Consider the following 23,188-nt stretch of genomic DNA (forward strand, 5'->3'; position numbering starts at 1 on the left):
AGTCACAAAAAGTGTGCAGTGTTCTTGGTGTCCTGGTTAAAATGTTACTTGTGATGTAACAGGAGGATAACAGGCCTTGAAACATTGTAGCATTTCCATCTGCTGCAGGTTCTGTGGGCCTCCAGCTAAAGTGTAAGACAGAGCTGACATCAATCATGGGAGAAGACACTGGTGAAACAGCTGACTTATATTTTAAGGCAACCAACCAGCGACCTGGTCTTTACGATTAGGCCTATAATAATGAAAACAAAATATATTGGTGTGGCCATCGATTTGTTTGGAGGGCATGCCCTCATAAACTGTCCTTTTCTTAGATATGTTACACGAGGGGTCAGCTGGCGGCAGCAGAGTTAAAGATGCAAAGATGTTCGTAAAATCTCTTCCTGGTGGACAGGATTAGAAATGAGTGCTTTGAGGGACAGTTTGGAGAAAGTTGGAGAGGCAACCACCAGGATCCCTGAGCCTGGTTCTACCAGAGGTTTCTTCCTGTAAAAAGGGAGTTTTTCCTTCCCACTGTCGCCAAGTGCTCAGAGGGGGTCATCTGTTCATTGGGGTTTTCTGTATTTGTCGCGTCACACTGAGGCAACCGTTGCTATGATTTGGCGCTATATAAATAAAACTAACCACTAAGTTGCTACCTCTCTCTGCTACTTGGTGCAGAATAGATGGTGTCACCCCCCCAGTGTCAGGCTACATTTCACTGTGTTATACTTGTATAACTATGCATGTGACAAATAAAGAACCTTGAACCTTTGTCGTTTGACAGTTTTTTGCAAATATCAGCTGCTTGCAATGTTTCAAAACAACAATACGAGAGCAGTGAGAGCGCAAACCACCAGCGTGCACCGTAAAGCTGAGGCGAACTGAGCCGAATGGGGCTTGTTATACGAGTGGCACCCTTCTCACGTTGATTTTGCCGCTCGCCGTTTGGCAGCAGGATGAAGCGAGGAGTGAATGTCGCTGCTTGTTAAAATGAATGCCGTTTGCTTACGCATTAACTTTTTATTGTGTTGACTTATGCAGAGCAAATTTCCTCAGATTTTTGGCGGAGGACTGAAAAGAAGAATCCCTCTGCCTCTGAATATATAAATAATAATAATAAAGGCACTCCTCCTTCAGCTGAACGAAACCCCTGCTGGCCTCCTTGTTCCCGTAGCCCGGGAGGATGAATGAGTTAATATGTAGTCATTGTGTGAGCTGGATATACTCACACACGGCGCTCTGATACCCTACATCAATGGGCTATTGCAAGTTAATGACCAGCTCTGTGAAGGCCCATTTGCACGAAATATGGACAGTGTAAAAACGAGCTGGGAAAGCAGGTGCTGCCGCCATTGAGTAGCTCATAACCCGGCCATATGGTCGTGAAGAATCTCATTTGGCTGCGCGCTCTCACAAAGACTCAACTCTAAAACCCAAAGCCATTCCTCCAGTGTTGTGAAGACTCTGGACCCTCTAATAATCATTCTCTCCCCTCATCCCTTTTTCTCTTGTTGCATCAGTGAGCAGTGTATGAATTTGCATAATCATCTATAGGTAAATGATAACGTTGAGCTGCTCCGCTCCGGACTTCATTTGAATAGAAATGGTGCCACTTTTTGGTATAAAAGGAAATCAGCGAAGTGATAACAAATGGATGAGAAACTGCGCTTCGGCGAATGGCCTCAGATAGAATCTATCTCCATCCTCTTTCAGCGCCGTCTCCCGTCTTTCTTAGCACAACAGGGACGAAGCGAGTGACAGCATCCTGCAGTCTAACCACCCAAAATAAGTTTGGGAACAACTTTTTCCTTTTTTATTTCTGGGAATTGTTTGGAGTCAAAAAGGAGAAGCAGAAGACGATAATTAAACTGGCTGAAAAAGCCAAGTAGCAACACAAAAACTCAAAGTGAACATACACACCGACTGATTTGCATGAAAACAGAAGAGGACAAATAATTTCAGCAATAAATAAATGACATTAAAAAAAGAAAAACCCGACATATTGTCGGAAGATAATGTCGTATAAATGAGACGTGAAATTAGCTATACAACGACAGAAAAAAAAATCGAATGCAAAAAAAGTGACGAGCTGATCAGACAAGACGATACAGTAAAAAACAAAAAGACAGAAAAAAGGAACTAAATAAAAAACATCCAGTAAGGTTCTAGCAATAGATCTCCAAATCCATCATAATCTGTCTTTATTCTCGTTTCATTTTTTTTGAATTTCCAATAAAAAAATAAATAAATGACATGATGAAAGCAACTTCAGAATAAGGAGGAGTCCCTAAGATCTGAGGGAGGCGTCTTCTATCTGACTGACGGCTTCCGGTGGTCAAATATTCATGCGACTGAAGAGAAACACCATCCAGGGAGACCAGACTTGTCTAACAGCATTTGTTCCCTGCCTAAACAAATGTTCCTGTGCGCATCACTTTCTCATCTCCAGGCAAAAGAATAAAAATGTTTCCTTTTTTTTTGCCGTTTTCCTTTTTCCAGTCATGTTGCTACAGCAGAAAAACCAAATCAAACGGTCCATCTATACAAGAAGAGGATAAAAAATAACTCAACAGGAACTGGAATCTTCTGTACAACATTTGACCTGCAAAGCACGACGGCTAGATGTAATAAAATATGTAAACATGTTTTTGACACAGTCGTCTGAACAGATAGAATCACACCGGAGTAAATCGTCAGCCTGTGTTTGTTTGCTTTTTCTTCGTTAAGATTGTGACAATTACATCTTCATCAGACACATTTTATGGTAATGCATTTTTGCCACGGCGTCATATCGGTAAAAGGAAACAGAGGAACGACCGAAACAATAAAAAGAAACCAAATGAAAAGGGAAAAGAAGACAAATGCTATCAGACATTTGAAACTCTGAGAAACAACATTGTACAGTTTGCCTGGTGGATCCACTCTTGCACGCTTGAATGCCGTCTAGAATTCGGATGCCCTGCATAGCAGTCCAATCCTTAACTGAGACGTGAGGGCGGGGGGAGAAAAATATTGAAATACATTACTGTATTACATCCTGCTGAGCTCTGCCTAGTCAACCCTGACTGGCCATCATCCTTAGAAAAACAAACTAAAGAAAACAAAAAAAGTGAAATTCAATATATAAATAAATAAACTACTGATTGATTGAATAAATAAAAAATAATAAAAGAAAAACAAGAAACACGTATACGTTACCTCACGTCGCATCCATGAAAGCTACATTTAATGAAACCGCTTTGTAACGCAAAATCAGGGTTTGACTTCCAACTTTCCCCAACAATCATTGTTTCTTGAGGTCCCTCACTTACACAAGATGCCAGCACCACGTCACATACACCTCACATGCATGCTCAGAATGGCCGAAATGACAGTGATCGTATTTTACAGGGTTACGATGGACAAGGTCGTCAGAACTCCAAGGATCACACACCTCTTAGACAGTCACTTGGGGTCGTGTGGGTGTTAAAGTGATGTTATTCACACTGCAGGATGTCTCCAGCAGGGACTCCTTAAAAGTGTCCACGCTGAGTCCCGGTGCAGCTGTTACTGCATTGTCTCTCTGTAATGCTTACAATAGTAAGTGTGCTTCCATAAGCCAAAGTTCTTTTTTGTAAATGTTTCTCAGTAAGTCTCGAGTTCTAAAGAGATTTGATTCTTTTTAAATCACAGTTGCCAATATGGTACTGTCAAAATGTTCTTAACTTTGTTCCAAACAGTTTGTAGCTTTATGGGTCGGGAAATGACTGGATTTCTATACATAATATTCCTTGTCCTTGTCTTTCGGTCTCTTGCTACTGGCGCTGCCTTTGGCGCTGCCGCTGGGTGCTTTATCCTTCACCACAGCGCCGTTGGTTTGCGCCGAGTTGCTGATGTAGTTGCGTGTTTCGTCCACCTGGTAGGAACCCTCCTCCCTGTTCCTGTACTTGTACATGGCGTAGAGGAGAATGAGGATGCAGAGGGCGGCGGCTGAGACAATGCCCACCACCATGCCCGTGGTACTGCTGGATTCCCGGACCACCTCCGAGGCCCCCGGGGGCACCCGCTGCACGCCGGGCACCGTGGGCAGGGCGGCGGGCACCGTGCGCAGCATGGGCGAGGTGATGAAGGGGCCTCGTGGCTTGGTGCCGTCCAGATCGAAGGACGTGGGCAGTGACACCAGGACCATGTCCGGCTGCGGGGGTTTTACCTCGCGGTTGTTCATTTTCCCGGCAGGCAGCTTGGGTGGCGTGTCCGAGGGGACCGCCGCCGGCGGCGTGCCCCGGAGGTCGGGCAGAGGCGAGGTGGGTGCAGTCCTACCTGCCTCAGAGGCTTTGCTAGGCCTCAAGTCCTTGGCCTCCCACTTGGGCGCGAGGGCTTTGTAGCTGCCTTCATAGGCCGATGTGGTCAAGATCTTATCTGTTACCAGGGAGAAGGTGGTGTAAAAATCTTCATCGTCAGTCGGGGGCAGGCTAGAGTCGAAAGCTTCGCCAGAGCCAAACCCCGAAATCACCATGCCATCATCATCATCATCATCACCATCATCACCACCATCACCATCATCACAATCATCGCTGCCTCGGTCCGACAAGCAAGGTACCCCCGCCTCAGTGGCCATGGCCAAGGATTCTTTGGTGGTCTCAATAATGGTGAGGACAGGGCGGAGGGTTGGGGGGAGGGGGATGAAGGGAGAACGGGTGGATACAGAAGGGATGTCTATGGGGTCCTCGACTAGCACGGGGATAACTAGCTCCCCTCCTGGAAAGTGAAACAGAAACAAGCGCCAGTCAGATGGCAGAAAGCGTTGCATCGGCAAAGCAAGAAGCAGTCAAGCACCAAAAAGAATCGGTAAACGAAAAGTAGAAAAAGCAAAGCTCAACGTAGGGAATCAAAAGTACTGAAGAGAAAGAAAAAAAGAATCAAACAGAAAACACTGTACCAGTGCAAAAACAATGAAACTCAGAACCAAACGAGACCCAAATGAAAGAAAACAACAGCCATAAATAAGTATACATTGCATCAAAAGGCTTTGAGGGATGCACAAGGGTGAGCCACGTTAAACTGACACCTCAAATTAAATCCTATATAAGCTGCTGCTGCATAGGAAAGCGGGAATTACTTGTGATGCTGTGGAGTTTGTGGCCCTCGTATTAGTTCTACCTCGTAATTCTGCATATATCTGCACATAAATGACTAGCCCGGGCTTTTAAGAGGCATGTTTCATTTATCTTCAAGTGTAAATCCTTTTTAGCCTAAAACTATGAGCACCGAGAGATGTGCTCTGTGGATAAAAAAGAAGCAGAGGGTATTAGCATTGGTTTTGCAATTCAAGTGCAAGCCAGTGGGCCTGAAAGCAAGTTAACTAAGTCTGAAATGAGAAACTATTTGTAAGGTGTTTCTTATACCGTAGCTGCTCGGAGCGGCGCTTTTTAACCCTGCTGACCTACACGGGCTGGAAAATACTAACAAGCTTCACAATGCATCACAATGATGAAAAATGAGAGGTTGAGTCTTTGGGCTGGAGGGTCTCCAAAGTCCCAAAACGATATCTCGCACCTCTTAGGAAGCTGACAGGCAAGTTTAGGTCTGTCTGACTGATCTACTCGCTGCAGTCACAGCTGAAATGCTGCTGGAGATGAGCGAACCTGTCCTTCCCTCGACATTAGCGGGCTCCCCTACTTGCCCTAGCCTCTTGCCTTTTGACCCCTACAGTTACCACAGTGGCACAAAGTCACCGGGCAGTTCAGCGACACCTGAATGTTTGCTGGCTTGTAACAGCTTGTAAGAGCAGTTGGACGTTATTAATTATTCACACGTAAGATCAAAAGACAGAGACATGCTTCCACATGTGTCTGCCTCTTTTATAATACAGTCATTTGCCTTTCATTGGTTAAACCTGTTGTTGGACGACTACAAAGACTTTGAAACATTCAGATGTCTATTGAAGCTGCTTATCCTCTTGCCAAGGTGGATTGTTTGTACATTGCAAAGGCTCACAAACAGGGCACTATAAAGAGATGCAAACCTTTTGGAACAATAAAGAAAAAAAAAAAGAGAACACAACAGAAAATGAAAAAGGAAAAGAAATAGAAATAATAATTAAGGCATTACAAAAAAAAACAAACGAAAAGAGTTTAGAGTTAGAGCAAACATCGTAAGAAACATTCACAAAGTAAAGCCACAGATAGAGCTATTTAGAGAAAGGATTAGTAAGAGGTAAATTAAAAAAAAGAAAGAAAGAAAACCAAACAAAGTCAGCTCGGAAAAAATCAAAAAAGCCTACGAAAAAAAGATGAAACAGTTTTCAAAGGAAGAAAGCATACCATCAGTTTTGTCAACTTACATCAACAAATTGCCCGCATGATTTTGGCAGGAAGAAAAAAAAAATTTACAAAAGAAAGTTGTGTAAGAATGCCTTTGGACAAGTTAGGTTAGTTTCTTTTTAACATTTTCTGATTAAGTAAGTATATATTTCTCTCTTTTGTTCTTAGACAGGATGGTACAGGGAGGCAACAACACATACATCCACACATCATGACATGAAAATAATCTTCACCATTCTGTTCAGGATATCTTTTTTGTTGTTATTTTTGGAGTTTTCAGAATCATTTTATTAGAAAAAAGAAAACAGTATATCTATAACTCTTGCTTTGATTGATAAGTCTCTCCATAAATATCTACAGCCGGATTAGATGACTTTTTTTTTCTCATTCTTTTCTTTTCTTTTTTTTTTTGCTCGTTCGCTCGGCTTTAGCTTGCTCGTCAGCTACGAACAAATTGGATGACTGTACATATCTTAGAATCTCTACGTAAAGGGGGTTTCGGGAGGAGGGAGTGTGAGACGGGGTGGGACCTATGAACATACTAGGAAGGAAATGACATAGATGGGGGTGAACGTGTACATCAGTTGCCATGTCCATGTAAAGGCGGCACGAAGCGGTCGGGCGGCATTAGAGCTTTTGGCTGTAAGGAAGGGATGGGGATATACAAACAATGAGCATATACATGCCCATCTACAAAAGAGAACAGCACTCTCAACACTGACAGTTTTACAAACCCTAAGCTGCAACTTCTTTTGCCATGCACAAAAAAAGAATTCAGACTCGTTAATCGATTCGATCCCAATTTCCAATCGGAGACAAGCACTTAACTTCACAGGTGGATGTTCGAGATCAGCACGGAAACAGTTTTGGAAAGCAGTGTTTTCAGATTGGGGCCAGGATTAGCAGTTTTTCGAGGCAGCTTCTCTTTTTTCTCTATGAAAGTCTCAGTGCAGCTGCATGGTTTTGATACCCAATCTTAAGAGCCTTCTGCTGTTTACGAAACGCTAATTAGTTCATAGAGAAAAGAGGAAGTTTTGTTCTAATTAAAAAAGAAGGAGGGGGGGGGGGGTCATTAAAAAAAATAACATCGCAATTATGATTCGCAACAAATTAGCAGTTTAAATTTGAACATTGTCAGAAAAGAAACAGAGAGGTTCACATATATGTGGATTAGCATATATGTACAAAAAAAGGAGGAAAATAACAGATAAAGAGAGATTAGCAAGCAAGAAAGAAAGGCATTAAATTTCTCACACTATCAAAGATGAACAACCAGAAAGCACACACTGAGGCAGACAAAGAGAGAGAGGGAGGGGGGGGGACAGTTTATAGGAAAGTGTCGCCACCTTCGTTTAACTAATAATAAGCGGGTTATTATTAGTTACCTCAATACATTTCTCTTGTTAGTATTTCTTTTTAAAACACAGGACAGGGCGTGCAATCTGGATGTACGTCAGAGAAAGAGAGGCAAATCAGACAAACGCTTTTTTTCCTTTCTTTTGGAGTTTGTTTTAGTTCCACTCTAAGAAGTTGGGTTAATGCATGCTTAAGTAAGTTGCATTTAGGGAGAGTAATAATACAATAACAATACAGCAAGCCAGGGGGGACAGGTATGGTGGGGGGAGGGGGAGGGGCTTAAGAAGGGGAGGGCCAATGGTCAGTAAAGGTGACTGCCAGCAAAGGGCTGTGGGATATTTTCCTGATGTAAAGAAGTCATTCACGAGCAGTTACGGTGCACCGTATGTAACCACTTTCACTAATTAATATAGAGAACGAGGTAGAGAGAGATCATCGGACGTTTAGATGCTTTGGTGCATAACCGACAGCCTTCGTTTGACAGATAAGCATCTGCAGTTCCACAAGAGGGCACGAGGTGGATTTATCTCTGCACATCAGCTTTGGGTTAATCCTCTGCAGGCTGTTTTACAGAAACCTCACCGTCTCTGCGAGCGAAGCATTATTGAGTAAATATGGCATCTGTCACACTGTATTGACTGCTCCTTATCGACGCCGGCATCTTAAATGCGAATGTCCCTGTCACTGCTCCGGCCCTGATTCAGAGGATGTCACATGATTCAGCAGAGGCCTCGCACTGCATCGTCTTTCACTGAAAAAAAGCCGCTCGCTACGTCGCGCAGCCGCCACCTGTGACGTTCCAGCAAACAGAGCCATAAAACCGCGCTGCCCTGTTAAATAAACAGGAGCGTCTCGGAGTAAAGCGATTTCATCCGAGGCTTTTATTTATCCGACTCTGCCCTCGTCGTCTTGGCCTTGTTTGCATCCTCTCACTCCGTTCTTGGCTAACAGCTTTCGGCTACTGTTAGCTTTGTTCTATATCAACAAAACACTCGGATGGGAGGGGAGACGCTGCAGTGAAGCCCCCCCATTTTAGTAAAGTCAGCGCAGAGGACCTTGATGTTTTGGTAAACACTTTAATCCTGTGTAAGCTCTTGCACAAGCGCCGCACGTCTTGCTGCATTTCAGAAGCAGACAAACACGCTGCTTTCTAATGGGTTTGCTCAACCAGATTGCGTTTGTTTTTCGAAACTCATCAAGATGGATGGGGATTTTATTCTAAAACCCTGCCATCCTAGCAAGACCACCCCCCCAAAAAACTCTCCGCTCTGATAGAGCCGCAGCCAGTTTCTCAAAGGAAGTCAGGACTTGTGACTAGTGTGTTTCTGCACGCCTACTGACTCTCCCTCCTTTTGCATCAATGAGAGAAACCCATCTACTAAAATGAAAATATGAAACAAACTCAATATTAAAGCCATTCCTCTTTTCATCTCACCCTGTAATAAAGGCTGCATGCCTGTGTGCGGGCTTTTTGAAGAGGAATTAAAGTAAATACAGTAACTACTAAATGGCTGATTGACTACCTCAGCAGCTTGAGAGCTACAGATGCAGAAATCTCCAAGAAAGCACTTACTCTTCACTTTCCTCCTCTCCCCCCACTCTTTTCCTTCTCCTCGCTCCCTGGTTTGATCCCCGTGTCCATCCAAAAAGTTTGCTGAGGCTTCCGAATGGAGATGAATCCTGACGGTGTGTCAGGGATTTGACAACGCTCCGGCATAAAAGCAGAAAAGCCGGTGCACCGCGGATGAACTGATTGAATGGGATTTTTGACGCAAATTGTGGGTGAGTCAGTGGTTTGGGGCCCTGAAATCCCATTGTGGTGCAAGCATTGTGCCCAGACACCTGCTGTAGCAGATTCATTCATCCCTACCTACTACAGGTAGGGAACTGATTACCAGAAAGCCAGCAGCACACAGATTCTCAGCGTGGATACACTTATAGGGACATGCCAGGGATTATAGGGGTGTACCGTGCAGCGGCTGAGCTTTCTAGAAGCATGTCGTTTCAAAGCACTTTACCCCACCATTAAACTTATCTTATCATGTCTGCGCACACGTCTGCCAGAAGAAACCTAATTTCTCACTGATGGACATTCATTTCTCCTCTAAACATTAAGCGATGTTCCGTTCACAGCTCCGATGGAGAAGTCTGTCCTGTCATGGATGCGCGAAGCACCCCCGGAAGAAGGTGCTCGCCTGTGTAGCCGCGGCGCATGGCGGATAGCTCTTAATCCGTCATCATGTGGCTGGGCCGCATTCCGGTGTATTAAATTGGCGTCTCCAACAGGCGTGGCGACTCGCCCCTGTCAGCCGGTCGATTTGCTGTACAGCCATTAGGCTGCACCTCTACACTCAGCAGACGTGTGTCAGCTGGATAACCTTTAAACTGATCCGAGGCCTGTGTCGAAGTGACAGCCGGCCCGGCGGGGCTTGACGGAATCCATAGCCGATGCCACAAGGAAACTCGGTGATCCATCCCTATCATACTTCATTCCGTATCCTGCACTTTGCTCTTCATATACAGCAGTGAAGAAATCGCACAACATTACATCCCAGCCTCCAGTCTAAGATTAATCTGAACGCCAGATCCTGGACTTTATCTACCCCGGGCAAACGAGATGAGGAAACATCTATAAATACACCACATCTGTTTGATCTGCGCTGCACTTGATCAAAGGCAGAGGGTAACGGTGCATGCAGGATCATTTATGCCCTTTTTATGGAAAAACATTCTTCCCATGACATAGCTGACTGCAGCGTGGCATGCAACAGTTACACTGCGTGCTTTCTGCTGCACAATTTTGCAGGAGAGCCGTCTCTTATAGAAAACGCCTGGACTGGCTGTTGCTCAGAAAGGCTCAACCAACCTATCTGTGCGATAATGTTCAGCAGGTAGTCTGTCATTCTTATAGCACAGCAAAAAGTAAGCGTGTTAGGGAGCTGCGGTGCTTCAGGGGTGCAAGACGTGTACAAAATCCGCTGAATCTCATCCCCTGAATCTACACTAAACTCTCTTTTGGCCCCTTGAAGACAAAAATTAAGATAACCTCATATTATAAAGTCAATACAGCAACTGTGTTCACTAACAGGAGCTTGTTGCCGCAGCGAGCTGAGTGCCTGTCCCTTTTTTTTCCAATGCTGCAGCTGGAAACGACGCTAATGACGAGTGTGAAATTGACCCAAAACAGTAAAGTTGCAGGTGCATGAAACTAACACACGCTGCAGTGATAATCCTCTCTGAGTTATGAGCTTCAGTATAAGTAGACTTGCCCATTAAACGCAGTCATCGGATCCAGAGGTATTGTGAAAGTTATAATATAAATAAGTGAGCAGCTTAAAGCAGCTGATGTTTTGGATCCTGCTTAGTCATAGTTTGAAATATCGAATCCTATTATTTACCTTAAACTGGGTAAAAGAAGCAGTTTAAGCGCCTTCCTTCCTTTGATTGGCTGCCCCTCGAAAAGGTTTGAAGAGGTGGGTGGGGCTTCTGTGCCTGGGGTGACCATGTTAGTAGCATCTTAAGGAACAGAATAACTGCTCCCCTTTAAATATCGTGGCATTAGTTGATCAAACATTTCACGAATAGGTGGAAATGTGTTTTTTATGGGCTCGGAAGGTTCACATATTACAGGTTTTATGAACATTTACTAGTAGGTTTGTAATAGAGCCACCGTAACACTCCATGTTTGACTTAAGATAAGACGTTTTTACACAGTATAGAGACAGAGGTGTAACTAATAACAATGATGATGGCTCTGTTCCAAGATTTATGAAAGCTGTCTGCCTGGTATGGCTTTTGGGCACCGCTAGAGTGGAGCAAAGACATCATTAATGTTATTAGTCACACCTTTGCTTTTCCAGCTCTCATAAAAAAAAAACAGTTCTGCTGCGACAAAGACATTTTCCACATCCACTGCTTCGTCTCATTAGGAGGTAGACTTTTTAATTTGGCCTATTGTGAGTCAGATTAAAACCTAGTTCCATCAGGCCTGACTCGTGGCAGCTTGTAGGTGCTGCACGGACAAATCAAACAGTTTGAAATGCACTCGCGGATTGATTGAAATCATTTGAATCAATTACCCCAATATAATGACACATTAATCATAAAATTGCTCTGATTGCACGGTAATGACAAGCCACGGCGCCGTTAATCACCGTGAAATGAAATCATAAATCGACTTATTTGCCTTCCTCCAAAACTGAGCATCTCGCAGCGCGCACGCATTTCTGCACGTGGCGCTTTCTTTAGCTTGAACGGACAATTCTGTAAATGCACGCAGAGGACTGCGAGTCATCTCACGGGATTCGCTCTATTGGCCCTCTCGTGGAACCCGCGTGGGATTAAAAGGGGGGGCAGGGGGCAAGGTGAGGTTTTAACAGTTTTGGTTTCAACACGGAGACAACACAAGCACAAGACGAGCACGCACAGCGGACAACACAGGCTGGTTTTGGCAGACGCAGACGGAGCACTGACAGAGACAGCAGGCACGAGCACGAACACAGGACGCCTCGGAGGGAGGAGCTGCCGCTGCTGGGGGCAGACTCCCCCCTCCCCTCAGCACGCACACGCTGACATGTAGAAGCCGAGTGGAGGGACGTATGGGTGGGAAAAAGAAGCAGAGCGTAAAAATGGACGCCAATCATATCCACGCAGAAGCAGGGGATGGTTGGAGGAGAGGGTTACTGGTTAGTCTACAGAGCTGCGGTACAGTCCAGTACAAGAGTGCATGCCACAAATGCCTTCTACTTGGAGCAACAGATAGAATAGAAAAACAGATATACTTTGTGGCAATAAAAGTCTTTTTATGCCATCTGCATTCAAACAGACATGTATATGCAGAAAGGCTAAAAGAAGGAAGGTGGGGTGAGACGGGATGGAGGGGGTGGGGTCGGGGTAACGCTCGGAAGGGGCGACAGGGGGGAGTCATTCTCACACACAACTTTCTTGAGACAGAATGGGGTTGCCTGCACAAGGCCAAAAAAGGATGATGGCAAGAAAAGATTTTGTTGCCGTTCATTTCCCTATGTTGTATCGAAAATGGGGAGGTGGGGGGGGGGGGAGGGATGTTCCTTTAGAAGCCATATGGCACAAAATAAACAAATAAAACACAAAACTTGATGAGGAGGAGAACTTTGACTTTTCCAACCACCAAAAGTTCATGCGGCACAAGATGAGGCAAAAAACGGGAGGAGCGGCTCTATCCTTGCTTGGATGATGGACGACGGATGATGAGGAGGACGCCAAAGAAACGATAAGAGTGATGATAATAAAAGAAAAGCAAACGAAAACTGAAAACAACCACAACAACAAAACAAGGAAAGTAAAATCAGCCCGCACCCAACCCTCCCAGGCCCCAAAGGAAAGCAAAAAGACGACAAGAACGAAAGAAAAGAAAAACAAAATCACAAACCCAGCAGCTGGGTCCAAATCGATACAGAGGAGAGATGTTCATATGTGCATCACACGAGAAAAAAAGGAAAAGAAACCCAACATCATGTCATACAACTGTTCATACGACTGGAAGCGGAGGGGGAGGTGGGGGCGAGGAATGAGGATATGAATTTCTGTGTCCACATGATGGGATGTACGGTATGTATGTAAGTGTGTGCATGTTGCCACTATATGAGGGGAGGGTACCGTGTTCTCTCAGCAAAAGCTTCCTGCGCTTCACTTGACTGCACTTTCACTTTTCTTTTTTTTTTGAGAATACTTGGCTTTGAGGTTTTAATGGTCTGAAGAGATACAAAAATAAATAAATTGAAACATGTGAGCTGCGTGCCCATTCGATTTCAATAATCTCTGCCTTTATGAAAGCAACTCACGCTAGATAAGGCACCTAAAATGCTGCAAGGAAATGGCTTTTTTCCCCCCAGCCACATCAAAAAGCCATAAGACCTAAATGTGGTCATAATTTCAAGAAAACAAATGCCATCAGAGAGCGATAGACGACTTTTCTCAGACTGGGGGAGAAATGGTTAAATCCGTCACAGCGGAAAGGCCCGATTTTCCCTAAGAACAAAATAAACGCTCGATCGTCCACAAGCGCAGACGTGAAAGGGCAACGCGGCGGTGGCGTATTATTAGCTGTGAAAAGTGGACATATGCTCGGCGTTAAGCTTAGCCGTGTTTCGCCAGATTAGCGCAGCGTCAATTAGCCGGCTGTGATGGTGTTTTGAAGGACACTGAAGCAATCAAATAGCCGGAGCTGTTAATGATTTCCAGAGCGCCTAAGGGAGCTGCTTTTCAAATAGTGAGCCAGTTTCAATACAGCTCACAGTCTTTGCTTTGCTCCGCGTTATTAGGAATCCGTGCCAACAGCTCCTGGGCAGGAGCGTGATTGACAGCTGCTTATTCAACTCATCCAAACCCAAGTTGCCTCAAAAATAACCATTCCTTTTAAATCTGCGGCATTATTTCCTGCTCTGTTGTTATTTTCCACTGAGTGAGTGTCTTATCACTTTGATCTAATCACAAAGTGATATGTGCATGTTTGTGTGTGTGTGTGTGTGTCAAGGGAGGGAGGGAAGAGAGACGATGCGCACAGAAATTCGAGGATATCTGTTCTCTATTAGAATGTTTCAGGTAAGGCAAGCCTCCGACGAAGGAAACAGAGGTACAAACAAGAGAAGAAGAAGGAGTAGGGAGGAAGAGGCTCTGTTGCAGTTAGTCTGCTACATATCACAGTATCTAGGCTGAAAGCATCTTTGTTCTCGAAAGAATCTCAAAATGTATCCTCTGTCAAGAGAGACGCACACACGCACAGCAAGAGGAAATCAACCAAGTACAGGACAGATACATTTTGAAGCATCAGTGCAGGCGACATGGGGCTTGATACTAATTTCGTACTTTGTTGAGTAAAGTTTTGCTCTCAGCTGAACGCCGAGAGAACAAAATTAGTATCAACGCGTCGTCATGTCTGCAACCAGTGGCCCCATAGCTAAGTGTAACTTGTTTCAGAGATGGAAGGCGTGAGCTTTAACACGTCCCGACAGGAAGCTGTGTGCGTTTACTTAAACACAGTAAAAGTTCCGAGTGGGACTTCCTACAGCAGAGCATGCCGAGGGTGTAGAAAGTGCATTCTTACTGCTTTCGCCCGTCTCCAAAAAGTGTTCTTTAAACTTTTGGCAGACACTGAGGACCCCGTTGTGCTTACTGTGGCTACTTTTTCTAGGTGGGAGGGGGAAAGTGGGCGTTTTTTTTTTTAAAGTTACACTTGAAGCTCCCATGGGACATGATGCTAAGGGAGGAGAAGCTCCTCGGTAGCAACTCAAAGAAAGATAAGGAGAAATAGACCAGGTTTCAGAGCAAGCACAACTCGACACACTCATCCCACCTGCATGTCCGGAGTCGCACTCTTCCAGGTCCTCGTCGTCGCTGGAGCACTCTGCCGATGAAACAATGTCATCTGTCGTCTGCGGAGAAAGACACACAAACACGCACACGAACACAAACAGAAGAAATAGTGGTTAGGCCAGGGGCAGCGCGAGCGAGTCCTCAGCCATTCCACTCAAGGATATCTCTGCACGCGCAGACTTCTCTCGCCCGTCCTTCGGCTTCCATATATCACTTGGAGTCAATCATATTTCACAGCGTTTATCATTCTTCGCTTTATGTGCTTTCCACCTCCGCAGATAATTGTTTTCCTTCACCCTCCGCACTCTGCCTCCGATTATTTATCGCCCCTCCCCTCCATCTCCCGCAATCAATGGACGCACTAAGCCCACACAGATCAGCAGCGTCCCCGGCCCCTGATTTGTGCTAAAGGGTGCAGGAGGAGGGATGGGGATGGGGTGGCACACGTTACACCGCCCGGCCCGGCGATGGATTATCTGCACCCTCCAGTTCCCACAATTCTGATTTATCCCTCCCACCCGACCAACCCTTCCCTTCCCCTTTTCTCTTTCCTTTTTTTTTTCCAGGTCGACCCGTCGAGGACAGAAGCAGGAGGGAGGGAGAGGGTTGTATTTCAGTGGCGGCGCGCTGGGCAGCCGGCGTTTATTAGAATGAATCAGCGGGGCGATAAAATAAGCCCTGTCACCAAGCAGGGTTATGAAATCAGAGTGCTGATTGAGTTTTCCAGTCCTGGCCAAGGGTGTGGGGCTCTAAATATCATTGAGTTTGACAGACTAATGAAACGCGCCCCCATGCTTGTGCTGCTCGCTTTCAACGGCGCCCAGAAAAAGCCGTCCACTTCCCACCGTATGCTGATGTGCAGCACACGCATGTCTGCAAAACCTCACACAAAAGGCTGATTTTTCGCTGTTTTTTTTGTTTGTTTTTCCTAATGTCTGTTATGATTACGCATGATGGGCTGTGCCGTTTTCTCTATCAGCACATTTGATAATGTGTTAATGTGTGTTTTTGCTGGTGTGCTTAATGCACCACATTATGTACTGTACTCCACCAAGAGGAGGCAAAAAAAGCAATGTGGGGGTGGGGGGGATGCTTTAAACGAAATTGCTGTAAAATATAGCCCCTTGGTAAACATGACATTATTTATTGAAGCCACATTACGGGCGTAAAAGTCTTGGTTATTGCTGAAAGAGGGTTATTGCTTGTTATTATGATAGCAGCAGATGTGGGAGGCAGGGACACAGAGAGAGAGAGAGATGAAAAATCCGAGCCACTTCAAAGTCTGTTCCAGCAATTTCAGCCCCGAGACCATCACGCCATAACCCGGCATCCACTGAAAACACTGCCTTTCTCTCGTCCATTCATGCCAACGCCGACAGCGTCTCCGCACGGTGAATATTTTCACTGCTTTGGATGCGCTCGCTTCACGGAGCCTTGCACGCCCATGCGCATCTCCAAAATGCTACGTTTTAGTTAAACAGATCACACCAATTTGTGCGCATCTACCCACACGCACGAAGACTCTCAGGCAGCTACTTGGCATTCAGTTAGATGCAGCGGGTACTGTGGTGTTTCTTAGAAGTTCTTGCTGAGGGTCATTGTTTTTTTACCTGTTGTTATGGAGAAGGTAGTCCTGCATTAGAGGATCTTTGAGTGACCTGGGCTGGCTCGGACGCCGTTTGGTCGAACACGTGATGGGGCTCCTAGCATTAGCCTTAAAGATGACGTGAAATCTAGGCTTCGTTTGCTGTGGGATGTCTACATGTTCTCCTCTGCTCCTGTGAGAGTTTTCTTCCACAGCCCAAAGGCATGCACATTAGGTTAACTTGTGGATGTAATGTAGTGGATATAAGGTGCTGTATGAGTGTAAGGGTAAATGCAGATTGTTCTCTAAAGTGTGATATAAATTCCAGCTAATTTCCATTTCCATGTGACCGAGGGAAATCAGCGTGATTTGTTCTCAAAAAGGCAAAATGTAAAAATTTTGTAACCTCAATTTGCTGCCGAGCATCCACCAAACACTGAAGAACTACAGAGAGGAAATGACAGAAATGAGATTATGAAACAGGATTACAAGGAAATGAAAGATCACAATGAGGTGACTTATTACCAATTGCTGGTTGGCTTTTAGATCACTTCGGGCTTCCTGTTGTCTGAGTAAATACAGTAGAAATAAGGGCTTGGGAAATGAATACTTGCAGTGGGCAACACTTCAGTACTAGTTTTGATGTCGCAGCTTCTACAGGTCACTGCAAAAGTCTCCAGACTTTCAAAGAAGTCTTGACCAACTTTACCAGGCTTTCAAAACCTTTTCACTCATTTAACTAAGGCTACGTTCACACTGCAGGCGAAAGCGCATCAAATCCGATTTTTTGACCTTATGCGACCCATCTATCCGATCATGGTGTGACAGTGTGAACGGCACAAATCTGTTATTTTTAAATCTGATCTGGGTCACTTTTGTATGTGGTCCTGAATCTGATACATATCTGATGTTTCAGAAAGCGACTGCTGTTTGATGGTCATGTCGCATTAAATCCTTCTTTTACGTCACTGACACAAGACAGACGCCGATTATCAGCGCCGGAGAAGACATCGCGAACGCTTCCTGGCCATCCAGTGAAACTGTTGGGAAGACAACGTTGGAGAAACGTGAACATTTTATTTGTTCTGTATAATCTGCAGATTCTGACAGAAATCTGCAACTATCCTTTGAAGCACCGCTCCTCTAAAACAGCAATAAGGATCATTATTAGGTTATTTACATTATTATGTAAATAACAAAATAACTTAAAGCAAAAATTGGGAAACATAAAGTCCGAAGTCTTTATATTAAGGCCATCAGTCGAAAAATACTGTTGCTCTGGGTCTAAACAGAGCGCGTTGTGTGTGACGTCTTCTTTTGCGCATGCGGCCGCTTTGAGCGTTCACACTAGAGCGCGTTTGCTGTCGCATTTTATTTGTAGTGTGAACGAGCAGACAAAAAAATCGGATTTGATCAAAAAATCAGATTTGAGCATTAAGACCTGCAGTGTGAACGTAGCCTAAGCTACTTAACTTATAAAATCAAACATAAAACGGTACCTAAGTCAAAGGAAGAGTTATGTCGCTAGAGCCTCGTGTCTCCACATCACAGCCAACTTTAGTAAAGAACCGATTTTAAATTGTATCTTTAGGCGCTTTGTTACCTGCAGCCTGTTAGAAAAACACAGCATTTATCCCCATTTCAAGAAGTCGTTCTTAGGCAGACAAGTACAAGTAATGTGTTACTGTAATCAGATTACTTTTCCCAAGTCACAAGTAATGTGATTACTGATGCAAAAAGTAAATAGATTACTGTTACTTTCCCTTAAAGTAACAGTGTTACTACATCTGTGAGATTGTCTCATGACAATGACGTAAGCGTGTGCGACGTGCGTGGCAGCAACAGACGTGTGCAGATCAACAGTGGATAACATGGCGTGCAGGAGAGACTGTGCAGCGACGTGCACGTCCTCGCATTACTTTGAGTTTTAGTCTGTAAAAAGTGACAAAAACAGTGTCTGCTGTTCACTCTGCGCAGGAAGAAAACTTCTTTCTACAGCAAAAAATTAAACTTCAAATCTGAGCGAGCACGCTGCCACGGGAATTCACAGAGAAACCCCCGGATCCCCCACTGACACGACCGCTGTGGGCAAACCTCCACCCGCCCCACTCCTGCTAAACAGGTGACAATAGATTTAAGAACGACAGGACTGCTGAGTCTTTGATTTTATTTTCTGCTGTGTTTTACTTGCATTGATTTGAAAGCGTGTAAACACAAAACATTTTATTTTATGTGCTGGAACGTGCAGAAAACAGGTTTAAATGTTAAAGAATTTCTTCAAGTCAAAGACTGTTGCAATAATTGAATTTTTGCTCGATGCAATGTGCATAAAATTAAAAGATTAAAACTAGTAAAACAGTCAGGTTTTGGGGATCTTGTCAAAATTGATTTCAGTATCATCAGATTTTGATGAAACAACACCATATGCTTCATTTTTCAGCAGCCCAAACACACTGTCAGTGCAGTAGTTCCTATTCCTGAAGGCAATAACAATGCAGCTTGTTTAAGAACATTCAGGCTGTGTTCAAGATTAAATACAGGTGTACCAAATATTGACTTTCAAGCACAGTGGAGTTGTACATAATGTTTTTGCCCTATATACTGTATTTCCATTTACATGTTACAATAAATCACTGCATTTCCCATTTTTCCAGCAGAATATAAAGAAATGAGGAGTGGCTCAAAGGTTTTGCACAGAGCTGTGTAAAAATACCTTTGACAACCTTAACTGCAGTATAATAAAGTGTCTTCAAATGGCAAGTCTCTCAGCCCCAAGGTAAGCCCAAGTAACATCTCTTGATGTGTCGGCATCCAGAAGCCCAAACTCTGCCAGCAACTCAGTAAAAGAAAAAAAAATCATGTACTTCACATTTTATCCTCTCCACATTAAAGAGCCTCGCGTAGCGTAAAAGTCCCAATGAAAAGGCAGAAGGACACACTCCATTCAACGGATTCACTTTGCATATGACTACGTCCTCAAACTCAAAGTGAGACCCTTGCACTGAAGCGACTTTGATTCCACTCCAAGATGAATGAAAGAGGGTTTTTTGACATTTGTAGATGCACTAGTAGTTTGGCTTTCCGCAAACATACAACCTATCTTGGTCGCCACAGTGGTTCAGAGTGAAGCACTTGTCATGTTAGGCTTTTTACACATTTGGACTAATGCAGAAGCAATGAAGTGTCACACGGCGCTCGCAGTCTTCTCACAGCCGTCCAGAGGGGAGAACGGCGTATGGCGCTCCACACACAGTGGAAAAAGCATAGACTTCATGTGTGTGCACTGATGGGAGCTTACAGCGGGGTATAGCATAATGATTTGGTTGGCCAGCGGGACTACAAAAACTGATTTCACAGCTGGCAAAATCCAATTCTCTGGCTAAATCTCCATAACATAGAGTGGGATATATTTTGGCAGCGAGGCATTTTCTGTTTTTGGTCTAATTATTCTCAACAAACATCCTCATCATTTTTAAGAGTCTTGGCTGTGGGATTTACGGCCCACGTTGTTTCACGTGTGTGGGGAAATTTGGAAATGCTCGTGCCCGCTACTTCCTGTGTGTGAAGAAAGCGTATTCTTCACAATGATTTCAGTACATAAAACAGCCGTTTTCATCACGCTCGATTATGCCGATTAGCGTGCCTTCGACTGACGCTGAAATTCCCGACTCCACCAACAAACACCACGGCCTAATCAATAGCCAGACTTCATTAAAGCAGGTCTTACCACCGACCACCACAGAGCACATCAACTAAAAGGATCGCCCCGCCGACCGATGAAGATAGACAGCCTCCTTGGGAGACGAGTCTCAAAAAGTGACAGTTTCAGTTTCAAAAGTAGCGCCACCGACACAAACAGAATGCAGAGTCTGCAAAGAAACTGGGCGTCTGTCTCTACAAAGTTCCTCTGGTGTTTAATCATGAATCCTGTGATGTGAATCAGCCAGCAGCGGTGCAGAGGCCATTATCAGGCCAAGCTGCAATTACTTCTGCAAGCGAATGGAGAGCATGCTACATCACCAGTCGGGCTTGACCTCGGGAGCGAACAAAGAGGATGCAAGATTGATTAGCAATAAACGCGAAGCTGGGAAAGCAACATTTTTATTAAAAAACTCTTCAGCAGCAGAATAAAAAGCCTACACCTGCTCAGACTACATTTTTTTCTTAATTTGGGAATTAAGATCTGAACATGAGGCCTGAATGAAACGATACACAGACCCCCCCACACTCCCCCGTGGACATTTAAAAACCCTTTTGCTTTGCACTGATTCACAGTTGCTTTTCTGGCAGCGAGGAAATCCTTTCTGAAAGCGATTCAGTGCGAGAGATAAGGAGCAAAATCTAAAATTCTTTCTTATTGCAAGAACCTATTTCAGTCAGACAGCTCCGGTTTCAAATGATGTATTGCAGCAGCAGAATGCAGTCGGAGTTTTGTGTCTAGGCTCTGAGCTCATCACTCCCCACAAATACCCAACATATAGAAACTGGGGAGTGATGCGTAAATATCCACCCCGGATCTTAAAGGGGGGATGACGCGGTGGTTGGAGGGGCCAAAACGCCAGGCAGGGCCACAGCAGGACTGACACGACGGGCAGTTTTATAGCTTAAATAAGCCAAGGTGTGAGGCGTTTCTCCCATTATCAGCCTTTAAATGTACTTCATATGAAGATGTTTTCCCTTACTGGTCTCTGCCATCAACTGAAACACATGTGGTTCTGTTTTAATGAATCAAGCTGTTCACATAGTCTGAATAAAGCCTTATGTTTTACACGCGCTATTTGCAAGTCTAACACAACCTGCAGAGGTGTGTTAGACTTGCACTATCTTCCTTCGTTCTATTTATGCGCATAATTAGAGCGATTGTGTATTGGGTTTCGAGTTCTGCCAAAACATCGGTGACCTACTCTCGGTGTTGCGCCTAAATTCGTTCTGTGTAATCCATCTGGTTTTTCTATTTTGTTTAGCTACGGGCCTGCGTAGACATCGTGTAACACAAATCAAATGGATGTTTTCCAGACTTAAAGCACTGTTGGGTTTGAATTACCTCTTTAGTGTCACAAAACATCAAAACACAAGAGGGAATTTCACTCTAAGGAGTCCACTGGAAGACAACCTCATAAATCTGACAAACATGGCGTTAAGTTCAAGTTCTCCTGTAATCCCAGTAGATCAGCTGATTTTAATGTCATCCCACATCAGCTGATGGATGTACTCTATTTACATACAGAGCACAGGAGCCCAACCCAGGAGCCCTCGCAGGCCGAAGATAAGACACCAGAAGAGTCTCAGAATGCCAACAAAAAGAAAGAAAACATCAAGAATCCCACTGAAGTTAAGGGGTTCATCGCAACAGGTGATTCACATGTTCCACATCCAATATATAGTGACCGACCAGCTAATGAAAAATTGCCCGGGATTAAACTGGCCCATGGTACATGGCTGCTGTATACCTGCAAACCACTTTGCAACCCACCTTAACCCTTTAAAGCCGGTCAGAGCAGCACGCTCCGTTTTGCGCAACTATTTTTAAATCCCGGTAGCTCTGCAACCACGTGAGCTAGCGCAATAATTTTGCATATGAAACCGGAGGAGTTGTACTTACATCTTATGCCATCAGCTTGTCCTCGGTCACAGTTTCCTTCCACATATAGCTTTGCAAAAACTGCATAAAAAGCACTTGCAGCAACAAAAACATAATATTCCAGAAACACGCTTTGCCGATCCGATCAGCTGTTCATAACACTTCCTACGTTCATCAACGTGAACTATCGCATGTCCGCCATGACCTGCCCGAAACCGGAAGTGGCGTCATTGGAAATGTAGTTTTTTTTTACCATATAGCCTCATGAGCCTATACTGGTGTTTTTAAAAGTTATCTTTGACTTTATAACTTTCTGTGTGGTTTCTGGGATGCTTAGGACTCATATTGCACTGCTGGAAATAGTTTATTTTGATGCATATGCTGCTTTTTTGCAAATTTGCACTATAATATTTATTTTCGTTTTTCCTGCAGTATATAAAAATTGGTGTATTTCAAAAATAAAACTATGAAGACACTTAAAATAAATTTCCTGTGATGGGAAACTATTTTGTGCAACTTTTTTGTATTTATAGTTTTGAGGGATAAGCCTCTTAAATTTCTCTAACTAGAAATATATGTTAAAAAAACAAAAACTATTTACATTTTTCTGTAGTTTATTGCACTTTTTTGCAATTTATGTAATTACTATGCACTTAATGCATACATATTATTAAAATTTGGGCTATAATGGTTGTATTGATGTATAGCAACTTGAAATGCTCCCAAAAATGGCTCCACAGCATGTAAAAATATAATATAAGCTCTGGCGGACTTGGTTCTATGGTAGGTCTTAAAGGGTTAATCAACGTCATTGATGTCTGCTATATTCTGTGCTTTTCATGAGTGCGAGTGGCAGAGCATAGCGGTTCAGACTGGAGCCACATTAGGCAGGGGTATGTACAGGGCCAGTATAAAGAAGAGCAACGTATTGAAAGAATTGGCATGTCAGGACATATGGACACGAGATTATTGTTTTAAGATAGAATTCAAATTCCACTCTTGCTCCGTTCTTGCCATATTAACAGCTTC

At 44.1% G+C, this 23,188-nt stretch overlaps 1 protein-coding gene across 1 annotated transcript in view; it reads right to left on the reverse strand.

Annotated features, from left to right (window-relative positions):
* Positions 1-1,778: 1,778 nt before the first annotated feature.
* nrxn3b (neurexin 3b) overlaps positions 1,779-23,188 on the reverse strand; it is a 346,576-nt gene continuing 325,166 nt past the window's right edge. The window contains exons 23-24 of the mRNA XM_087852476.1: positions 14,974-15,052; positions 1,779-4,719 (exon numbers count right to left, since the gene is read on the reverse strand). Coding sequence (XP_087708602.1) covers positions 3,737-4,719; positions 14,974-15,052 — 1,062 coding nt within the window. The 3' untranslated portion in view covers positions 1,779-3,736. The remainder of the gene's footprint in view (positions 4,720-14,973; positions 15,053-23,188) is intronic.

The sequence above is a fragment of the Neolamprologus brichardi genome, chromosome 15, assembly GCF_056152115.1.
Source record: "Neolamprologus brichardi isolate AB-2024 chromosome 15, ASM5615211v1, whole genome shotgun sequence".
Lineage (NCBI taxonomy): Eukaryota > Metazoa > Chordata > Actinopteri > Cichliformes > Cichlidae > Neolamprologus > Neolamprologus brichardi.